Source organism: Pezoporus occidentalis, unplaced genomic scaffold, assembly GCF_034315485.1.
Source record: "Pezoporus occidentalis ecotype Australia unplaced genomic scaffold, CSIRO_AGI_Poc_V1 ctg220, whole genome shotgun sequence".
NCBI lineage: Eukaryota > Metazoa > Chordata > Aves > Psittaciformes > Psittacidae > Pezoporus > Pezoporus occidentalis.
The window spans coordinates 1,370,870-1,394,599 of NW_026914073.1; the positions used below are offsets into that span (position 1 = coordinate 1,370,870).

The following is a 23,730-nucleotide window of genomic DNA, read 5'->3' on the forward strand; positions in this document are numbered from 1 at the left end:
GATCAGTGCACAAGTGCACAATTCCTGCCATTATGCTGTGGCCACGTTTTTAAAATAGCTGGGCTCCAGTCTTCTGAGAGCAGTGGCTGGGTCAGTCTTCAGTTTGAGCACTTGACAGGAGGGTGGAAGGTGAAATAGCGCCTTTCAAGGCTGTGAATGGACAAATGCACAAGTAAATAACATAACAGTCTGAAAATCTCTCTCTCCTATACTTAGAGGAGTGAAGTGACCCATGAGCCCAAGATAATGCACAGTGCTTGGTTCCTCAGCCTGCTTTCTCTGTTCATGTTCACTTTCTTTCTCAACTTTACAAATACCAGTAAAGGTATCAAAGGGTATTGGAGACTGGCTGTTGCTGATTTCATAGCTTCTGTAACAGCAGCAGGCAGTGGAGGAGAGCATCCTAGCTAGCAGAGTCCAGTGGTGGTAGTTCACCTGCATATTGAAGTGCCCTGCACAGTGAAGAACACTGTGAAGGGCAGCAGACTGTTCTCTGAGTTCAAGCTAAGTTCTCCTCTTTATCCACAGTTGGATGCAGAAGCAAGTGACCATCTCAAAGAGCTCCAGGTGAAGCTGAACAATGTTTTGGATGAGCTGAGTGCTGTGTTTGGTAACAGGTGAGTATAATGAGGTCCCTGTCCTTGAAGCATTCCTTTCTTTTGCCTAATCTCATTCAGTCTGATTAAGAAGAGAAAAGACACTCCTGTCAACTGCATTATATTTTTCTTTTTGTCATAAATTCATGGTCTTTCAAATACTAAGACCATCTAAAGAAGTGAGAAATGTTCTATAGAGTCTCTCCTTTCTGTAGTGCTTTCCCCAGAAATGTGACATGGAGATCTCTCAACTGTGAAATGTATTTGAATTACATAGAGTGGATTTTTTTCTGTAAGTAGTGCTTGTCAGTAACAGAAGTGCCTGCTTCTTTATTGCTCAGAAAGCAGTTTCCAGCTCAGCATTTATGGAGTAACATTCCTGTTTAAACGTTGTGCTCTAAGTGTATGAAACAGTTGACTGATTTCTGAGGTCCTTTCCAACCCTAACTGTTCTGTGATTCTATGATTGTTAAATGAATATTGGAATAGAAATGAAACAGGTTTAGAATTTGAAATTGACCTGTTCTGTGTGAATGGTGTTTTGTGATGTTTCAAAGGGAGGACCTCTTTAAAGTATTGCCAGAGTAATTAATGGCAATTAAGTTTTATTGCAAATCATGTTACTGTTTACCTGGGGATAAAAATGTACTTGACTTCATAATAATTTTGTAGTGAACCATGAAAGACATCAATTAAGCAAGATCTAGTAATACAGGGCTCCCAAATGATCTTCAAAGGCAACCACTTTTCAAGATAAACCCCATTCATTTCAAGTTGTGATTTATAACGAGATTAATGCAGGCATGAACCGTAGTGTAGCTGAAATGTGGGCAAGAGGAATAAAGCAAATTGTACCAACTTGGCCTCCTGCAGCCTACAGATTTGCAGTACTTATGACCAAAAACCGCACTGTGGGATTTGTCAGCGACTATTTGTATTTTAGCACACAGGGCTAAGTAGGGAGATAAGAGAGAAGTTCCCATTACCATGGATGCTATAGCAAGAAATTGAGAGATTCAAACTGTAGCTGAATTGAATTGATAAGGTTCATAATTAGATGGAGGACGAGAGAGAAATCGTAATTAAGGGGTGGTTTCTGTTATCTGAAACCTGTCTCCATGGTGCACTGTTAAAAGACAATTAGGGTACAATCTTGACATTTGCAAATATGATTTAAAGAGATTATTCAGTATCAGCATACATACCAGCGAGTGTTTAAGAGAGATGGGCTGGCAAGAGATTTAGCCAGTCAGACAGCTCAGATGCTTTGCTTATTCCTTTATAGTAATAGGGAATGAAAAGTAGAGCTGTGGTTTACTGTATAAGTGGGATCTTCTGAAGGATGTAAATGTGGGGAGGTAAGACACATATCCACAATATTCTGTGCAGAGTCTGTAAGCAGTTGTTCTGCCACACTGTGTGCACCTGAAGCTGCAGATCTTAACTTTTCTTCATCTGTGTGAGATAATTGCACCTGCTGGAAAAGCAGCATGTATCTGCAGAGCCTCACCACCCTTGTGCTGAGAGAGGGTTATGTCTGGACACAGGAGCTTTTCCTGCTTTGAAGAATATCATGGAGAAAAGGAGCCTCAAGGTGGTTTATACTACATGCAGTAGCTGCTGTTTTGTTCTTGGCGGCTGTAGGAGGGAAGGAGGGAATTCCTGTGGGAACAGGCAGTAGAAGGCTCTGTCTTGACAGCACAGGTGAGGTTGTCTTTTAACTTGCTGTTGCCAAGGGCTCCTGTTGAACTCTACATCTGCACGAGTTTCACTTTCAAGTGAACCTGTCGCCACAGTAATGGGTTTAGCATTTTTCACTATTTTGCCTCATGTTAACTTTTATCTTTTAAGGAATTCTGTTACTTTCCTTCCCCTGACTGGGGGTTTACAGCATCTTGAAGGAGGGCCCTACAACTAATGCAATATGTGGGAGAACTGTGGGGTGACATTAACCTATAACAGAGCAGGCACTGTCAGCAGTACAGGAAATACTGTTGGCATCTGGTACTGCTTTATTTTATGTGACTTACACCTCTGGTTAAGCTGTCATTGTAGCCACAACTGGCTGCTGCAAGCCACTCTCCTCTAGAAGCGCAGAAAGTGGAAGCAGTGTGGGGAGACAACTCTGGAATTGCTGTCTGGAATTGCTCTTGTGAAAGGCAGTCTAGAAATGAGCAAGAGGGACCATGAGGGTGGAGGTGGCAGTGCAGGAGGGGAGAGAAGTGACTGACTGAGTGGAGAAGGGAGGTGAGAGCTTCAGGACAGAGGGGTTTATGCTAGTACCCAGCCCAAGGATGTCCAAGGTGGCTCACACAGCAGAAGTTCAGGCCACTTATTCCAGTCTCAAGCTGACTTCCAAACCTGTGTACCTGCCCTTAAATCTTTACCCTAGCTGCTAACACTGACTTCTTGTCCTGATTTCAAACCCCTGTGCTGTTAGTGGATAGCTAAATGTCACTTATAATCCCTGTTGTTAGTAACTGTTCTTCTAAATGTCAAAGCATTTTCCTTTATTCACTGAGCTGATATGTTGACAGCTGTGCTGATCTAGTCATCATTATTAACCATATATTATTTCATTTTGAATATCCTTTTAGCAGTACAAGATAGGAAAATAACTGTACTTTGATGCCTTGCATGTCACTTCATTACAGTGACGCTGCTCGTTGCACAGCTGAGCTCCATATCCCATTTTGACACTTTGATAGAGCATAGATTGTATGGCAGTGGACTAGTTTCTGTTGGTGCCTGTCTTCAGGCTGTCTCTGTTATTTTAAAGACTTATCTTATGATGGGTCATACCAGATCGCTGCCGATGGATTCCTGGGTGCTCAGAGTCGTGCATGCCTTGTGCCCTTGTTCCATATGGTACCCCGGTCTTTGTGGTAACAAGCTATGTAGAAAGCAAAGATACAGCACAGTGCTTTGAGCAAAGAAAAGCAGTGTTTTCTTGAAAACAGGAAAGGAGCATTTCTTTTTGCAGATGAATGAATAAACTCCTCTCAAATGTGAGTGTGTCTCATGTTAGAGGTGGTAGGCTGTTTGTGGATGATGGGCATAGGAACTGGATAGCGTGCCCCTTGGTAACAAATATAGTAAGGAAATGAGCAGCAAATCTCATGAAGGAAGAGTGTGTAAATGAGTGCGTGGTTTATGGACTTGCAGTATTTTACCTTATGTACTAGAGCTGAGATCTGTTCCACTGATAATCTTGTTTTTGCATCTCTCCTATCTATTCAGCTTTCAGACTCGTATTGATGAGTGTGTCAAGCAAATGTCTGATATCCTCTGTCAAGTGAAAGGGACAGGAAATGTTGCTGCTAATGCCAGAAACACAGTTGCACAAGATGCAGATAACGTCCTGAGGCCCTTGATGGATTTCCTGGATGGAAAGTAAGGGAGTGTTCAAATACATGTTACACATACAGTGCATCAGATTGGGAACAGGAAGGGGGGAAGGAAAAATAGTTTCACATTCTTGAATTGTTCTTGAGATGTCCAGCCTCCAAATTTTCGGTAAGAATTAATGACTTTTCTTCCCATATCTGCCTCTCTTTTATGCCATGGATTACCTCTTCAGCCTTCATTGAGTGTCAGAGCACACTCTGTTCTCCTTTCTCCCTCTGGCAATTATAGCAATCAGCAAAACACACGGCTGATCAGGTAGTGGGAAAGACTGAAATTCTAAATTTCCTAGCTATATATTGTTTTCCTATACAAATTGCACAGTATCCTATTAGCAAACTTATTGCAAACCATACTTACACATGAGATAGTTACACTACTCGGTATCCCAGTCATGTAAGCGTGTTTGTTCTAGTCATACCTGATGCTATTCTGACTAGAAAATGAGCTTCTGAACTATGTGATGTATATAAGCTTGATCCATTGCTTTAATTAACTGTTGCTATTAGCACCACGCAGTGTGATTCAGCTGTACAGGGGCTTTTTTTGGCTAACTGCACATAATTCTCATCAGCTAAGCCTTGAACTACAAAGAAAAATAGTTTTTAATCACTGTAGAAGTTAAACTTCTTGCTGATGCACAGCAATTCTTTATTTTGAAAATGGTGGCCAGCAATTTTCATAATAAATGGTGCTATAGATGCGAAGCTTCATGAGTTTAAAATACAGTTTTTTTCATTGCTCTTTGTATTGATTGTCCTGTCTTTCTTTTGGGTCACTATATAGTAAGTGTCTGCAGCAATCATTACATCTAGGAGCTTTTCATTTGGGTGTTTTCCATGCATGCCTTCACAAATCCTCAGAAACCTCCTTCCTTTGTATCACTGGGAACTCGATATGCTACAGACCTTTCATCCGGATGTGGAGGAAGTAATATTGATTATGATGATCTGAGCTTGGATTATTTTCTTTTCTCCTATGCAGGAGAGGCTTTTTAGATGTTTTCTGCATCCTACCCACATCAGTCTTGTCTCTGTTCAGCTTTGTTAATTTGCTGTCTAGCCAGATATGGGAAGAAGGGAAGCCTGGGAGAAGATGTTACGCAATGCAGAAGAGTCTGCTATTGCCTGTGCACTGCTGCTGACTGCAGAGTTCCTATTTCGTAGCATTCCCAGTGTGATTCCCAGTAAATGCCAAAATCTAACAATAATTTCAAAGAAGAATCTAGCATTTCTTGGCCTTTTTGATAGTCTGTACAATAACAAAGGAGGAATAACTAAAGAGATAAAGCAGAACTTCTTTATGTAAAAAGGCATGGATAAACATATGGCAGGCGATTGGTGGTGGATATAATTGGCACAAAATACAGAGAAGTCCAAGAAATACTTCAAGGTGGTTATAGATGTGGGAGATTTAGAGATTTCAGCAGCTGTCAGAAGCTGTGCAAGAACTTTGTCTTAGCAGTCTGGGAAATATTAATTTAAGTATTCAACAAATACTTATTAACAAATAATAAGTATTCAACAAAAATCATAATAAGCCCTTCAATTTAAACCCTATTATGCTATATTTGTTTGTATTTTTTCCCTATATATGCTGTAAACCCAATACATCAGCAAGTATCTTGTTAAAGGGAACTAGTTCAATGGTACGTGCTCTTATGTGGCATATTCCCAACCACCGTAACTTCGTGATGCCTTCTGCAATCCCAGGCCAATAAATAGAAATGGTTGAGATCATAAATGCCATTAATTCCTATTAGCCAGACATCTTCAGTGTTAGAACCCAAAGGGTGAAAACAGGCTGCACTTTATGAAAAGGGAAGATTTTTACCCTTAAAGCAGTCATTATGATGAACTGCTTTGGATGGGACACTGATTCTCCTATACACATCTCCTGTTCCCTGTAAATTGCATTCCTTGAACTTACTCGGTTCTTTCTCTCTCCCTGCAGCCTGACACTGTTTGCAACCGTGTGTGAAAAGACAGTGTTGAAGAGGGTGCTGAAAGAGCTCTGGAGGGTAGTAATGAATACCATGGAGAAGCTGATTGTGCTGCCTCCTCTGACAGATCATACGGTAAAGCATTTTCTCCTTCCTGACTCATAGCAGAAAGTGTCGCCATTGCCTGTGTAACTCATCTCCTTGTCCTAATGAGTCATCTGTCCAGGTAGATTTGCTTGCATGTAGCCCACTCAAGGATGGAAAAATATGTCTGTAACCTGGTGAAGGAAGAGAGCAGCTCTATTTATAGTAGGCTTGCAAAATACAGAGCATACTAAAAAAAAACCCAACAATTAAAAATCCATGATCCAAAAGGAGTTGCCATCAAGTATATCAAACCACATTGATTAGGGATTTGCAGTCCTTTAAACAGAGCTGAGGATGTGGGGTTATTGGGCAGTTAGTGTTGTCCTCATGGCGTTAGATCAACACCTGTAAACTTTTTCCTCGTTATGTCATCTGTTCAAGTGTCTCTCTGGAAAGATGTGGTTGATTTAGGCTTGCTTTTTAATGACACAACCTCCCATTTTGCCCCCCAGAAGGCTTCCGCATCAGTATGGGCTGGCATGATTTCTGTGTCTCTTATGGTGGGGAATTGGAAGCATGTCCAGATAGCTGGCCTTCAAAAGCAGTCTTTTATATAATTGTTCAGCTGTGTGGATGTGCTGAATGAATGTGTGTTATGAATGTAGTGATGCTTTTAACAATGGAAGATTAACTCTTCCCCAATTTTGAGAAACCATAGAAACTGTTTAAATGTTACTCATGCATGCCCAGCTGCTCTGCAGAATGACACAGTTGGAGGCAGTGTGAAGTCTGGGTTAAAGCCTCATTATTTGGAGGTGATCCAGAACTTCTCTTCGTCAATGTGTTGGAGTAAACTTTTGGTCTGTGGCTTATTTATACTGATGTATTTTTTTTCCCCAGGACTGGTTAGAACATTAGTGTTTTCACTATTCAATAGTTGCCTGTATATTTTGAGTGGACTTCTTGGGTTGCAGTGTCTGGAGAATTGATGCAAACCTGCATCTTGCAGTAGGTGTTTCTTGTTCTGAGAGGGAAAGCCTTTGTCTCTGGCGTTGATGCTGACAGCTTTAAACAAAACTGCTGAGATGCAGTGTGCTGTCATACCTGCTAGGCATAAAATTAACATGAGGTGTAATTTGCTAAAGACTGCTTGCTCTTAGCTCGGATTTGGAGCAATCATTTCTGCTTGCCTTTTTGATTTATAAAGGAGAAAAAAAATCTAAATTTAAGAGGATGAAATTTCTTTTTCTCAGTTGAATTGTTGCAAAATGGAGTCTTTTAGGACAGGTGATAAAATCATCATGTAAGAGCAGCATTAACATGTCGCCTTCACAATTGAGGCACTGAGATCAAGGGCCTTGGAGTGAACCAGGGAGGAGCCGCCTGAGCCTTATATATGCTAGTTTTGAATTTTAAAGGCAGAGTGGGAGATTGATTCAGTGCTTGCATCATGAAGAAGGCAGTAACTGTGAGCAGCCAATTCTCCCAATCTGCAGGACGTTGCTATAAGCCACTCCGATTTTTATGGGTTTTTTTCTTTAACAAAGTGTCTTTGTTCCCATCACTTCAGTTTCAAAATGAGAAACAATTTTTGTGTAATGAAGTGCATCCTCAGCTGTCTGAAATAATGAAGAATACTCATAGCTGGATTTTCAGCTGTCTAATCAATTGTATCTTAGTGAGGAGGTTGAGCAAGTCCAGACTGGAGAAGAGTTGCTATTTCAGAAAGGTGTTTGTGAGCAGTGCAATGATTAAACTGGCCTTGTCTGCAGTCCTTGAGCAGGCTACCTGTGGCGAGGCGCTTGATGGGCTGCAAGAGCAGAGAGCTACTTCTGCTGTCCCCTGAGATGTAGTGATTTATCCTGTCGCCTCCAGATTTTCATCATCCTTAGCAGTGAAGAGTGTCAGGGCAAGACAATGCACATCAGACTCGGAAAGAGCCCCAGGCACTTTAACTCACTTACCCTCAGCCCTCAGCAATAGAAACCCTAGTGCTGCCTCTCCATGCTTGAAGGACACTGAATGGCAATTTTCCTCCTAAAACTCCTCTGCAGGCCTTAAGTAGTAGGGGATATTCATAGTAGGAGACATTCCCTTTTATAGAATATTTGCTCTGCTTTCTGTAGAACTGATAGAGGTGCAAAAGCATTTTTGATGGTGGTTGTGGAAAGCATACTTGGGTAGAGGGTTCCTGACACTCTGCAGTGTGTCTCACTTGTTGCTTGCATTGCTGTCACTGCACAGTGCTTTAATTCCTTTTACTCTCCAGACCGATCTATTCCAACTAAATTTTCCTCCCTGTATCACACAGGGAAGAAAATCTGAGCTCCACTCTTCTGTTCTCTGCTGCTTCTGGAAGATTTTGTGTAGGGTGGGAGAGCAGTCAGGTACTGCCCAATCCCAATGGGGATGGGGCAATTTGACAGCCTCCCACCCTGACTACCTGAGCTGCAGGTCCCCTTAATGACTTTCAGATGAGGCTTCTCCTCTCTGAGCATTGACTGCTGTGGGTTGTGAGATTAGGAGCAACATGATCTCCAGTAACTCACAGTTCACAGCTAGTTTTAAGCAAAGACCGACATTTAATTCAAGGTCTCTGTCATGGGTGAGTGGATATGCAAACACAGCCCTCTGGGAATCTTTGTTTTGGGGTTCTGTGCACAACACTCTGGGATATTAATTAACTAATTAACACTCTGGATTAGTTATGCATTTCTTTCTCCTTTGCTGCTTCGGACAAAAGTATAGTTTTGCCATCAGTGACTAGTCTGGTCAGTAAAGGGTTGCTAAATTTACACTGCAGCCTCTCCTTTATATATCTCACATAGTACACTGCAGCCATTCACGTGAGGCTCCATTTGTGCTTGCTCCTGCTGTGCTTTTTTTCTGCTTGTCAGACTTCACTAAATGAGAACGTGGTCCAAGATAAGAAAATTTTCTTAAAGCTGTGGACAGATTTCACACATGAATTCCGAATTGGCTGTTCTTCAAGCTCATCTGCAAGCAGCACCACTCCAGACCTGTTCTGTGCTGGTGGAGAGGGTGGCTTTAAGAGGTTTTCTGAAACCTTTCTTAACTTGCATTAGTTTAAATGAAGCCTCCCCCTTGTGCTAGCTAGGAACAGGAAAGTCTAAGACTGCCTTTGTGATGAGGAGGAAAAGCTTTCTTATCATTAAATGAAATGATGGTCTGTGAACTGCACATGTGCCCAGGTCTCTGTACTGACAGGTAATTATGTTCCCTTTTTCATCCCCCCTTTTAAGCCTGTTTCCTCAGAGTTTAATACGGAGTTGCCAACAGCTAAAAAATAGTCTTAATTCCTAATAGGTCGTAGTGAACATTGCCTGATGATAAAGTTTTTTAAATGAACTTAAATGCTGCTAATGAACGAACACATCTCGTTGTTGAATATAGGAATTAAATCTGGGAAAGGAATGTACCAGATGAAACTAGGTTGGATTGGTATGTCTCAGTGTGTACTCAGCCTGAGTAATAATATGCTTTCCAAAAAGGATTGGATTTCAAAAGACTTGCAAGCAGGCTTCTGTTTCCTAAGTTTGTCTGTTAGCAATAGGACAGTTAGGCTGTGAGAGTCCGAGCCTCTTGTAATATAAACCAGTGTAGTTCTGCTGGGGTTTAGCAATTAGTCAGTTGATAATCCTCCTCTAAATGCTTTCCCTGAGGGGGGCAAAAGCAGACTATTAACAAGGAATTTGTTATCTTTGTATTATGGAGTACAGGTGTTTTTCATGTTTCCAACAAGATCAGGAAGGTAAAAGTAATTTTACAGGAAGAGCCAGGAAAAGCAGCACTGATATCTGTCCCCTTTTGAGATATGTTTGCCACAGAGCGAGGCAGAAGCAATTTATAAGGACTTCTTTTTTCCTTATATTCTACCCTTGAAATTTGAATCAATTCTGTTGCAGGCAACTTTTCTCAAAACTAACTGGTATTTAAGTTTAGTTGTTTTTCATTCCCTAGGGGTGCACCAGGAATAAATGTTGTCTGTAGAGCTTTGTGATATGTTTTCCATGAATAAACCATTTTTTTTGAGGAGGTATAGAATCTTGTTTACAAAAATGCCATTTGGCAGAGGAAGAAGCTGTCCAGATTTTTGTTAGATGTTACTAGCACTGATGACAAACTCAGTATAAGAGTAAAAGCATTTCTCCTTGCAAACACATTGACAGAGATTGACACTGATTGATGAGGATTTTCTTAGTGGGCAAGGAGTGATTAGTAGTTATGAGCAGCTTTGTTCCTCGAAGTGTATCAAGTCACTGGGTATTGCTCAGTGTTACCCACCTGCCCTCTTTACGTGCCTAGGCTAGTTAATGTTGTTCAAATGTATATTAAAAAAAGGTGTCCAATGAACCATGAAAATTCTGTATAAGGTAAGTTAATTGTTAGTGTGTTTTGAGACTACTCACTTTTTCAAAATTCAGGTTATAAAAAATGTTTGGTTTTGTTTTGTTTGTTTTTTTTTTTTTGTTGTCTCCTGCTTGGTCAACAGGCATGAAAACCTGCATTTTTAAGACCCATAAGTCAAACTTTGTGACCAGTCATACAGAACAGCAGGCACTGTATTTGGTGTGGCCCACAGTGAAATCTCTGTGTTCATCCTGCTAAGCAGTCATCTTAAACCTCTCTTGCTGGAAATACAGAGAATTTTGTACTCCTTCAGTTTAGAGTGTTGTACTCTTTAGTGCTACCTATTGGGTACTGGCAGCAAGTGAAGCTGCCAGTATTATTTCAGAAGCTTTCCTTATGGGTGCATTGTCCTTGCTTGCACTTTTCTGTCATCCATGTCATCCCCCCCGAATTGTGAATTTAATCAAGAGTTTCTGTTTAGGTACAAAGTCAATAATGTTTGTTCTGTATTGATTTGTATTCAACAAACATAAAAGGCTGAGGAACAGTGAGGGTTAGATGATGGTTACAGGTTGAGCAGATCAAGAGATTGTCTGTGATTTCAGGTCACAGAGTCTTTTAATTTGAAGAAATTTCTGAAGCTGAAAAAACTAAAGAAAAAGTATCTCATCTAAAAATTCACTTCTGGATTGCTGTTGTAATGGGCAGAGGGTGTCCAGTGTCCCTAGAGTGGGTCTCAGTCTTTGCAGTGTTACATCTGTAAACTGTTTGCCTGCTTTCCATCTGTAAAAAGGTGCCTGCTACCTCTAGGAGCAGGTATGGTTTTTGCTGAGGGGAACCATCAATATGGCTGATGTTAACTTTAATCATAGGTTAATAAAAAGAATCATTTCAGCAATGATCTTCGCACTTGAACCCAATTCCCTCTCCTCTACAGATGTGTGTATGGGTAGTTCCTGCTTCACAGAGTACTTAAAAGGCAGCAAGTAAACAAACACTGAGGAAGACAGCAAAGAAAAACCCCAAGCTGAGTGACATAGGCAGGGGCAAAGAACAGTATATTAATTCTGGGTTGACATCTTTCATCATTACAGTTTGAGGAATTTTGGTGTTGGGAGTAGTTATGGCAGTTGTGGTTAAGTGGGATGGTGAAAAGCTGTTGAGATGAGAAGGGATGGTAAAGAAGAGGGAAGAAGGGCTGTGGAAAGGAAAGCTGTTCTTGCTGGAAGCCTGTGGGGAAATGTGGTCCTCAGTCCTCATGGAGCCAGCAGTACCAAAATAAGACGAGCTTCATCTTCTCACAAGTGTTTTCTTGAGCAAAAAGACCCTAATGGAAAAGTGCTACCAGCAGTGTCTATCTCTGGAAGGTTATTTCAGGTATTTACCTGAGACATCCCCCAGGCACTTCTCAACTGACACTTGTGGTGACATTGACATGTACTTTAATGCTAGCCCCTAAAGACCAATTACAGTGGGGAGAGCCAAAGATCATCTTTGAGAGCTCAGCACTCCTGACATACTGAAGGGTTTCCTGAGAAAGATAGGGAAAGAGGGGAGATCTAATTGGGGAAGGGGTCACCAGTAGCTTTGTCTTGGTCCTAAAACCAAGCCCAGATTTTGTTCCCAGATTCATTCCCTAGAGGTGCACCTGGAATAAGAGCTGTCTGCAGAGCTCTGTGATATATTTTCAGGAATAAGCAACTTTTTCTGGGTAGGTGTAGCATCTGACCAGCCTGAGAAGGATGAACTGGAGAGCAAAGTTTCATGATACGATAGATTCAGAATTTATAGCCACAATTACAGTACGTTGGTGTTTTATACCAAATACAGTAATAGGCAGTAGTGTAAAAATCTGTTGTGCTAGAGTATGAGTGACTTGAAGCAAGATGTCTCATCATTGGGGTTTATCTCTCCTTTTTGTTTCTTCACTGGTCATACAGCATCAGTAAGCCACAGTGGGGGAAGAGAGCCATTGGCCAAGCTTTTGACATGCTGTAGTATTCTTCACTGGACTTTGTTTGCCACCCAGTTTTATTTCTGATCTCATGTGTGCTTACTCCCACTCCAGTGGTTGGGCTCTACTTCTATAGAGATACTGTCATCAGTTGTGTGATTTTTTTTGCTTTGGCCAGTCTAAGCTGTTGTAATGCTTGTGTAGACTTGAAATCCAAAGAAGCACTTGGAGACGAAGCCAGCACACTGACTTCACCCATAGCCTGCGCCTTCCATTTGAAGGCATGTCCTGCTTAAATGGGTGGCTGCTGTAAGCAAGAGTGAACCAGTTAGCCTGATATTGTGCACCAAAATAGTGCTTGATGTGGTATCCACAGAAATTCCAGGTTTTATATTAGGTAATAAACTGGCAAGGAGTTGAATTGTGACTGGCCTTGGGGTGGTTATGTAAAGTTCTAGCTATGAACCGACTTGATTTGCTCAAAGGAAAAACATGCAAAGCTTGTTTATGATCTTTTTTTCACCCTCCTTTCTTTTCTAACTTCTTGCAATCATAGGGCACACAGTTGATTTTCAGTGCTGCTAAGGAGCTGGGACACTTGTCAAAGCTGAAGGTATTGTTCTGCATGGCTTGTGTTAACGTCTGTGTGTGTAAGCGTGGAAGTTTAGTAGCATGTAGCATGTCCTGTGCTTCCAGTGGTTTGTTGCTGAATGCAGTCATAGAGAAATGCCTTTAAATGCATTACGTGTGCATTTAAATGCATTCTGCTAACATTAGTATTGTGTTAAACTGTTAAATTTTATTGTGAGTTTAATTATCCAAGTATTTTCTTCTGTAGCTACAGTATTTGGCATATATCAATTTAAAATTAAAAAGGCGGAGTTCATAGAATCACCGGATGGTTTCTGTTGGAAGGGACCTTAAAGCTCATTCAGTTCCAAACCCCTGCCACAGGCAGGGACACCTTCCACTAGAGCAGGTTGCTCCAGACGCCATCCAGCTTGGCCTTGAACACTTAATATCAAAGTTATCTGGCCAGTTCTTCTGTATCATCTCCATGTAGGAGATAAAAGGGAGTCCCTTATGTGATCCCAGTAATGAGAAATTGGTCAGAAAGATGATTGTGCTAGCTATTAATGAATTATATGAACTGTTACAAAAATAGCTGTTGCTTATGGAAGCGAGCCCGTGTCTGTAAATTCCTTCTGCGTGGGCTGTCTTTGCAGGCAAGCTGGCAATTAGCATGAAGGCTATGTTGATGTGTTCTGACAATGCATGACGTGACAGTGCATGACATGAGCATTACTAAGTGCACGCCACCTCATCTAACCTAATCAAGCATTAATTCATTGGTCACAAAGGGAATGGTATGAAAACAGTGACACCTTACAGCATTCAGATTGCACCGCGTTGTGGTTTGACTTGTGCTACACAGCAGGTATTGTGCAAGAGGAGCACTAAATCTGAAGTGTCACAGGGCACAAACTGTGCTAAGTGCTGCAAGGAATACTGAGCTGAATGTGAACTCTGTCTCAGAGTGTGATCAGGGAAATCTTCCCACAGCAAAGGGCATTCTCCAAAGCGATTAATGCAATTTCAAAATGCATTCATCTTCTCCCATAATTATTTTTTTTTTTGTCTTGTGCACTTATTACAGCTGTCTGTATAGGACTTCCTATTTCCCTTGCCCAGCAGCCATACATCACATGCATGTTTATGAGCCAGGACAGCGCATAACTCATTTTAGTGCTTATTAGCAATCCTAGTAAGTGATCTGGGCATGCAGGTGTGTCATTAGATGAACACAATCATTTTCTCCAGCTGCATTTTGAGGCTGTTATGTAGCAGCTAACACTGACATGAGGCAAACCTTCCAGTATGGTTCCCCAGGGGAATAGCTGTCACTTGTGCTGGGGGCGGTCCCATGCACTCCCACTGCCAGGCTGTCCTAACTGGTGACTCCCAAGGATTTCACTACCTCCACCATTTCCTGTGCTTGCAATGTTCTGTGTCGCTTCCATGGAAGGAATGGGGAGCAAGGAGCTGTGCAGCCAGCCTGGGAGAGTGGGAGCTGGACCACAGCCTCCAAACATGACTCCCTTTTCCTGTAAGTACCTGCATCCCCTTTCAAAAAAATCAGCAAGAATCCAGCATTTGGGGAAGGAGAAGCCATCCATACCTTCTGTGTGCACACCTCATGTCAAAGGGAGAGAGCTCTGAATTTGCTCCGTTTCCTCTGGGTTACAAGCACAAGTTTGTGCACAGATTACAAGTTCCTGTGGCTTGCTTGCATTCTTGGGCATAGCCAATGACATTCACCATTATCTTTTACTTCTAATGTATTTTCTCATTACTGGAGTTTCTTAACATGTAAAAGGTTCCATTTGCCAGGAATGAGTTGGAAGCTTTGTGGGTTTGCATTTGCATTGGTCATGAAGGCCATCCCTCAGCAGCGCCTTGTCTTCAGTTACTAGAAAGCTCAGCTTCAATAACTCTGCACTGCATTATTAGAAATGCACGTAATCATGCAAATCAGGCAAGCCCTGGTGTGTGTTCAATCCTTTCTTTGCATATCCGCATGTAGGACTGCAGCAGCACAGGTACACAGGATTTTATATGTGGCAAGAGAGCCACATAGAGTGTGAAAACACTCTACCACCTGAATTTTGTAGACGTTTAGCTCAGACAGATGGTGTCAACTAATACTGAGTCCAAAAGTTTCCAGAAGAGTAAAGGTGTTCCAGGAGTGTAAATTGTTTGGGTCTGTGTAAGCATTGTAGATGTATGTATATATATTTACTCTTGTTTTTGTAGGCACATACAAGCTAACAGGGAAGGCATGAGTAAATGGCTCTGCAGAGCCCCCCCTCTGTGAATTTTGCAGTTCCACTGAAAGCCTGGGAAAATTATGGGGTGGATTTTAAGCTTTATTTGTCTTTAGAACAGGGGGAACAGAGCCGTTGTGAATCAGATAACTCAGATGAAAAACTGAGACTGACAGACACAACAAGGACAGGCTGTTGTCCTGATGATGAATCAATTTCACAGTGTATTTTAAAGCCCTCAGAAAACCCACCATAAACCTGGCACCTTGGTGCCACATACCTGCCTCCTGTTGATTATCAAACTCTTTCTGCTTGGTTTGGTTAATAGCCAGCTGCTGGAGCAGGGAGCAGCAGCCTCCTCTCCCTTGCACTGCCTCAGGGTAAGCTCTGACCACAGAGGTTCTTCTGAGAGTACCTGTGGAGAACACAAGGATGAGTCTGAGACACCAGGAAAAGATGTTTTAAATTTTGTGGGGTTTTTTACTACTTCTGCTTGAAGTTGCATAATTATTTGACATAAATATTTGTGACTTGCTCCTGGCTGGCAATCCAGGAAGTGCAGGGTCTGTGCAGTCCTTTCTAGGAACAGTCTGGGATTTGGAGAGGGCAGATACAAGGGGAATGACAGTTGTGAGCTCCTCTGTGTAGGTGCAGGCATTACCAGTCCAGTCACTGAGTTGTTTTTACATAATGTATTGAACTATATGGCACTCAGAAGCTCTCTTAGAAAGCGGTGACGTGTTGCTGTGCATTGAGAGCGTGGGCACTGGGTGGTGTGACCACTCAAAGTGAGGCTGAATGAGTTCTGTAGGTGTTTAAAGAGAGAAATGCTGACCACCTGGTTTCTATCACATTGTGGGTAATCTGGCCGGCAGACCTAGAAAGTAATTTCAGCAGACATGAAAGTCGCTCTGCCTTGGGGACACAGCTACCCTGTCTAAATTATCCTCTCCCATGAACATGGCCTTGGACTTTGTCTCATTGTGAGCTTAATCTGGCTGTCAGACAGTGAAAAGAACGTTTTACCCTCTGTGTACTCAAGTGTGAAGCCACATCATCTTCAATTGAATTACTCCCAGATCACAAAGAAGAGGGAGGTGAGCTATTGCTCTGCTAAGGACAGCTTGCTGCAATAGAAGAATCTTTGCAGCTTACAGAGTATTCTGCCTTTGCACATAGGGCCCTAGACCAGGAAAATCCTGTGTGGGGGAAGGAGGCAAGTTGAGGCATGGCTGTACTATTCAAAAAAGCATGGTGCAAACTTGTCTGAGTTACTGCTGACTTGAGAGACATCTTCTGTACACTTTAAAGCAGCACTGTGAAGAGGTGCTAGCTAGATGTCTGTCAGAAGGATGGCAAATGCCTAGCACTGAACCTAGACTGCAGTGAGACCTGTCTCTGTCAGGCAGGAGATGGATCAAGGTGGATAATGAATGGGAACAGCACCAGGCAATGTGTAGAATCACCGGGCAGCCAGATAGCTAGCAGATTTATCAGCATGGAGCGCGCACATAATGCCACATGCAGGCATGCTATACTGAAAACAAGTTAGTAGACGTGTTTCCTGGAAAGTGTCTCATATCAGAGGCCATGATGTGTTTAAAATAGGGATAAGTAGCCTTTGCCTGATTTGTCTGGATCTTTTTCAGGAATACTTCAGCACCCAGGCTGCAGTCAGCTGGCCTGACCCTACAGCAGCTCACACAGAATTTGGGTTTGTGCAAAGCTTTTGACTTGCTGAAATGTGCCAGTTTTCCCTGAGATCTAGACTGAGCATCAGAGAGAAAGAGCTTAGTGAAAAACCAAAGGATGGCACGTCCTTGTGATCAGGCAGGAGTCTGCTAGGGAAATACACTCACTGCGAGAGAAGGAATTCTTTGCCAAGGGATTCCTTGCTCTTTACTATTAGAGATGGTGGGTCTTAATGGGAAAACGTTTTAGCAAAGGGGTTTTCTAGAACATGCTGCTTGTTTGTTTTTCTTTCTCTACACCAATGATATATTACTTACCTTTGCAGGTGAAAGAATTTAGAAAATCCACAAACAATATGTAACCGCTTTGCCCAATATCTGGTTCTGAGAATCTGTTGATTTAAGTGGTATTTTAAGAGCTTGTTGCAGCTGCTCTAGAATGATAGGGTACAGGCAAATTCCTGTTTGGGTTTTCTAAGAGACAAAGTGATTTTAAATTGCCGCTTACCTCTGTCTGGTTCCTTCCCTTATTTCACTGTTCTGTACCTGCAAGAAACAGAGAAAGTGGGTTTGTTTTCAAGGCAAGGTATAATGAATGATTCTGAGAGACTTAATTAAGTGTTCCTTAAACAGCTGATTTAATGCCACAGCATGAATCCAGAGAAGGTGATGATAACTGAGGGCTTCTTTTGCTTTAGTCTCTGTCAGCATGCTCATGTCAAATATAATGGTTGTTCACAGGATCATATGGTGAGAGAAGAAACTAGGAGTCTCACTCCAAAGCAGTGTGCTGTTTTGGATCTGGCACTGGATACGATCAAAGTAAGTTATTCCATTTCTGTCTCGATCATTCCCTTGCTCCATCCCCAAATACTATTTGGGAGAATAGTGCCTGTGCCAGTTCAAGAGATGTCTGGAATCTGTTGCTGCAGTTACAGAGATAAAGACTCTAAGTGAGTGATACTGCCGTGTTTGTGTACACCTGAGTAGACTCAGGTGATTGGTGTACTTGGAGCCAGCATATTTATATAGTGCTTTGGAAGAAGAAAGCCATGAGTCACAGGTATCAGTTGGTCTAAGAGATGGGTTTCCAGTACAGAAGCTGTTTTGTGAATTTCTTCCAGCTCTTTTCCATCCACACACACAAGTAGCATGTAAATGTTGGTTACTGGTTGCAGTTTGTCCTCATTTTCTGCCTGTTCTTTTTACTCTTAGCAATATTTCCATGCTGGTGGGAACGGACTGAAGAAAACCTTCTTGGAGAAGAGTCCAGACCTGCAGTCACTTAGATATGCACTCTCTCTCTACACTCAGACCACAGACACTCTCATCAAAACCTTTGTCCAGACTCAGACAGCTCAGGGTAAGGCTCTTTTGTGTTGTTGGCAAAGCTGAATGGAGCTGTCTGCTCTGTTTGTAATTACTCTGTCTTGTACTGCCAGTTTGTAGAGTGCTTTTGGCAGTAACATTTCTGGAAGCGTGACAGTTCAGAGCTTTTGAAACTGGGAAGAAGTGGAGGAGAAGGGGGTTATTTCCCACTCAACTACATTTTGAGAGAGCAGAAATTTATGAAGCATAAGACCTGGAGTGTTTTTGGTCCTTTTTTCTGCAATCCTCACTTAACAGTCACGTTTCATGAATTAATGTGGGTGGGTGACTGAAGTGGAATTTGAAGTTGCTGTACTGAGGCTTACACAGTGGTGTGAGAAACCATTTCAGCAAGACACCACCACAGAAACTAGTTGGTGCTTGTGTCACAGGCCTTCTGCCAGCAGCCCATGTAGTCCTGATTGACAGGGAAGTGATGAGTCACAGAGCTACATGCTGCCTGTAAATGGAAAAGTCTCGTAGGAGAGCAACCAAAGCACTGTTTTTCTGCAGCCAGTACAGGATGTGTGTGAGCTGGATGATTACAAATCACCAGAGCATACTAATAAGCTGCTGGGTTGGGTCACTGGAGTTCTTTGTTAGCTCTCTGGGAAGCCATGAGAATGGTGCTATTTCATTGACCTGCAAGGGGGAAACAGTTAATTGTCTCTATGTTTCATTGCTTTCATGTCAACATCTTGAGATAGTTGTACAGAATGATTTGGTCCCATCAGTAAGGGACTGTTAGTGGCTGCCTGACTGAATCTCACTGATTTCAAGAAGAGAGGACAGAATGCATCAAAGTTTAGATCAAAACTGAAACTGATATTTCGGGTTTTCAGGGTGTTTAAATACAGGTTTTGGCATTGGACTACTACATCCCAGCAGCAAAATCATTCAGCTCCGTGGGAGTGTCTTTTTACCATCTTTTTGCTTGGGGTACTTTTTCCTTCAGTCCTTCCAAGCATATGAGACCTGTTGACCCCACAAACTGTACTAACTATGTCAGCATACTGTCACACTGATCCCTAAATCAAGGGGAAAGCACTTCCAAGACAACACAGTTTTCCCTCATGTGCAAATGACTCTTTGATACTGGCATTCCTCAATCAGTGGAGAAATCACTGAGAGTTCTTGAGCAAAACAAGGTTTGTTTCTAAAGTTAAAAATTTGAGTTCAGTTCTGAGGGACTGAATCATCCCTGCCTTTAGCAGCACAATGTATTCTTGCTTAGGCTGATACATACTGCATTAAAACATTGAACTTAAGAGTCAGTACCAGCATTTAAGAGAGTGGTCCTCTAGCTGTGTCCCAGCAGAGCAACGATGACATCCAGTGGCCAGACATGTCAAAGACTGCCACATCCATGGGAGACTCCAGGAACTTGGCTGTTGCTATTAGAGCTACACTTTTTAACAGGGAACTTGTGTGAGCATGTATTTTCAATCTCTGCTGCTCTGCGGTGAATGTTTCCCATTATATATCCAGACCATGAATTAAAGCTAGGTTTGTATGTGGAACCTATTATGTTGTTGTGATGAGCCAAGATATAAGGACATGTGCAGCACTGCTGTTCTACACTCCATCCTACAGTCAGGAGTGTTTAAAATTAGAGGAAGAAGTTGCTCCATTGAAGCTGAAAAGTGGCAAATTCAAAGCTGGTATAAGACAGCAGCTTTATGCAATGTATTATTTGACTGTAAAACTCGACTGAGGGTGAGTTTATCAGATACACAAAGATAATTGAACATGAGCTAAGAGCAACAGGAATATGCAGGGTTGCCACAGAACTGTGTAGGGTTGTTAAGGTTGGTTTTGTTTATTTGCTTTGTTTTGTTTTGTTTTAAACTTAGGAAGGGTGAAGCTCTAGCTTTAGGACACAAGATACACTCATTGCAAGGTCATCCACTGTATCTCACAGCTGACTGATGACATTTTTTTGTGGCTGATCTGAGCCACTTTAGAAGACAGATAATGGGTCTGAGCCAGTCCAGATCATCATCTACATTAGTAGCTTGGGAGTTTTGGACCCTGTTTAGGGAACAGAAGACTTCAGACCTTATTTCTATAGGGTTAGTGATGGAATGTGTCTGAGAAAGGCATGACTTGCTCCTGGGATTGGGGCTGCACACACTTCCTTAGTAACCCCAGTTAGCAGATTGGTTTGGAGATCTGCACGTGGGTTTGAGGAACAGTATTTACACTGACATGTGCTTACCAGAGCTCTCTGACAGATGAGACCTGAATAAGTCAAGCTTTTCACAACCCTATGGGGGGCTGCATGTGGAAATCTTTAAATGCTGACTGTTTGCCTCTCTTACTTCACTGATCAATGGTGCATCTTCCAGTTTGTGAGGTAGCTATTGCCCTGCCTTCCTTACTGAGCAGGATTCTATGCTGTTAAATGTTTGCTTTGCAAAGTTGGGTCAGGGCTTGTGGTTCAGTTATGCCAGCACACATTCTATTCTTGATTTAAGCCAGACAATCCCTTACTTGCAGACAACCTTGCTCTCCAAAGCCTGTGTTGGTGTTGAAGATCTAAAAGGATATTTTGTCTATTAAGAGCAAGAATATTTGTCTTTTATTTGTTTAAGTGACAACACTAATTGGATTGTAATTCATACTCTTCTCTCTCTGTCCTGCACACTTCTTGCCTTTTGAATTCATGTCTCAGTGCATGATGGGAAAGGTATTAGATTTACCGCTAATGAGGACGTTCTTCCAGATAAGGGTATGTTCAAGACTAATGTTGTTACCCTAACAACATTACCCAACTGCCTTGCTTTTGAAGTCATCCTGCCCATGCTCAGAAACCTTTTCCAAAGAGACCCATTCCCCATAGCTCCCTGTAGAAGTGAACCTTCACCAAATGCTTGCATCCCACAGAGTCACAGATTGCGCTATCTAGAAGTCTGTACCTTGCCTGAGAGCCTGTTCCCAAGCTTGAGATTTATTAATGGGATATGAAAGCTGCCTTGAAAACGGACTGTTTTCTGAGAGATGCTGTGGATTTGTACCCCTACCCTTTACCATGGGCTGTGTAATGCTGTTTCAAATCTTGGACTTGCATGCATATAGTCTGCTGAGACAGGCTACTGTAACACATGGTCGTGTCTGATATGCACTCAAGGTTGTGGCCAAGCTTAAACCATCTGGCTTGAAGAGGGGGGTAACTAAAAGTCTGGGTGCTCAGGAGAGCCCTAAAACATTAAGTCGTCTTGTGTTTCATCTCTCAATTTATTTTTTGCTGTCCAAAGTCTTTCTGTTATCTTAGATGAAATAACATCTATAACCCATTGCACGAGCTCAGTTCTGCTGTTTCACCTTCCAGTATTGCAATACCTATGAGACTTCCATGCCAAGATTTAAATCAGTTTGTCACTGAATGTGCAAGCATGTGTATGCATGCAGTTGTACAAGCTCAGAATGTTTTTCACTGGCCATCTACAAGGAGTTTTTTTGTCTCTGAGCATTTCAGTTAATAGAACAAGATTTTTGTATGAAAAGACAAGAATGAAGGTAGAAAAAATACCTATATTTTTACTCCCTCAAAGGTAATGCAGTGATTCCACTGTCAGTGCTCTGAAGCATCGGTGTCTCCCTTATAACCTCTTAATTGCATCTTTAGTGTAATTAAGACTTGAGTGTTTGACAGCTTGTATTTCTGCAGATGTAGCCTGATAAAGTCGTTATATACTGTTGATAACCTTGTCTGTTCACATGGAAAATGCCAAGCAGTGTGACAGACCCGCACTATCAGGTGGGTCAGGTCACTAATTAAGTTTTCCAATTTCAAAGCTCTGTGCTTATATGCAGAAAAGAAGGAGCACTGCCCTTCTAAGCAGGGAGAAAACAGTGCAGATGTTAGTCTAGAGGCTGTTGGGCTCGGGTCAAGAATGAGAATCTACCCTAAGATAATAATTTGAGGTTCTGTTTTGGTTGCTCAGATCTTTGTATATTAATGTGACTTTCACTGCCTACAGTTCCATGCCATGTAATTCTCTTCAGAGAATTACACAGATTAGCTCTCAACTTTTTTGTTTTTTAAATGACTGGTTTTGCTGCCTGCAGGATGTTCTTGTGAAAGGTGACTTGCTAGATCTATCTAATCTAAATGTTTATTTAATTTTATCCTTCAAGCTCCTTCAGTTTCAAACGCACCAATTCTTTCACCCAATAATATATCTCAGCCTCAAAATTGACACGGTAACATTGCTGTTAGTAGGTACTCAGTTACCCTGTAGGTATCCCAATTACAACATCATTGCTAACCTGAGGTCAGATAGTTATCAAAGAGAAAGCAAAATCAATCACACTATCTTATTAGCAAAGCTTAATTTTCATTTTGCAAAGCCATCTTCTGTAATTTATGTGACACCTTGACTTCCCTGCACAAAAAAATGTCATTTCCACATTTTGCTTGATAATTATGATGAAAAGTTAAAAGGTTGAAAACATTGTGATACACAAATTGTAAGGTTCATGAAGTCTTCTCCCTCTGTTACAACATGCTATCATTTCCTCTGTGAAGCTACATCTTGTTTTCTCCCTGGCTTATTGATGAAGGGAAATAAATATGCAGGTTGTGAATGCTTCCCTCTCATCTTTTTTGATGCACAACAGTGAAGGGGTTCTTATTAACCTCCAAGGGGAAGTTGACGGGCAGTCAGGGCAACAACTTGTAGCTGATGTACAACATGGAAGAAGGTTCCTGGAAGGTGAAACTGCACAATGGCTCCATATAAATCTCTAACATCTTTGTCTTTTTTTCCTAAACTTCCTCTCTGGTGTATTTTTTTGTTTGTTTTGTTGGTTTTTTTCATCCTCCCTTCTCCTCTGAGTGGACAGGAATGCCAATGCCCACCACTGGAATGCCTGCATGTACACGCAATAGCTTGGTGGTTACCTCTGAAAAATCCTTGCTGTCTATGAGGGTCCTTTGTTGAGCTTTAGGTCTTTTAAATTCTGTTAAAATTCTTACTAGTATTCTCAACAGGATGTGATCTTCATGGGAGAGTGCAAAAAATGCTAGTGTTTATGCGTGTTGGGCATGCAAGCCTGATGTTATCTTGCATTAATGTTACCTTATCAGTGTAGACTGAAAAGCTGACTATGGAGGGTGTGCTGTGAAAACACTTGCTGAGGCCATAAACCAGAGACGGGTGCCCATAAACATTAATCCATGTGTGCACAGGAGGTATCAATTTTCTTCTAACAGGCTCTGGTGTGGATGATCCTGTGGGGGAAGTGTCTATACAGATCGACCTGTATACCCACCCTGGAACTGGTGAACACAAGGTCACAGTGAAAGGTATGGCAAGGCGTGTGTTGCTGCTCAGGCTCTGCGACTGTACTGGGGAAAATCTCCAGTTGGCAGTCGTTGTGTTTCTGTGTTAGCTCATGGGATGTGAATCCAGGATTGTTTTCTGTTTTATATCAGGAACATGGAGAGAAACAGCAAATGAACTTGTCCAGCCAGTGACAGCCCAAT

General features: G+C 41.9%; 1 protein-coding gene across 11 annotated transcripts in view; it reads left to right on the forward strand.

The window, feature by feature from the left end:
• UNC13B (unc-13 homolog B) overlaps positions 1-23,730 on the forward strand; it is a 212,444-nt gene that overhangs the window by 183,941 nt on the left and 4,773 nt on the right. For 7 of the 11 annotated variants that reach the window (XM_062620424.1, XM_062620429.1, XM_062620418.1 and 4 more), the window contains 8 exons: positions 529-617; positions 3,837-3,989; positions 5,955-6,078; positions 12,912-12,968; positions 17,613-17,693; positions 18,087-18,234; positions 20,914-20,970; positions 23,458-23,550. In XM_062620424.1, the coding sequence (XP_062476408.1) occupies positions 529-617; positions 3,837-3,989; positions 5,955-6,078; positions 12,912-12,968; positions 17,613-17,693; positions 18,087-18,234; positions 20,914-20,970; positions 23,458-23,550 (802 nt within the window). The remainder of the gene's footprint in view (positions 1-528; positions 618-3,836; positions 3,990-5,954; positions 6,079-12,911; positions 12,969-17,612; positions 17,694-18,086; positions 18,235-20,913; positions 20,971-23,457; positions 23,551-23,730) is intronic. The other 4 variants (XM_062620427.1, XM_062620421.1, XM_062620423.1 and 1 more) reach the window with 2 other exon arrangements.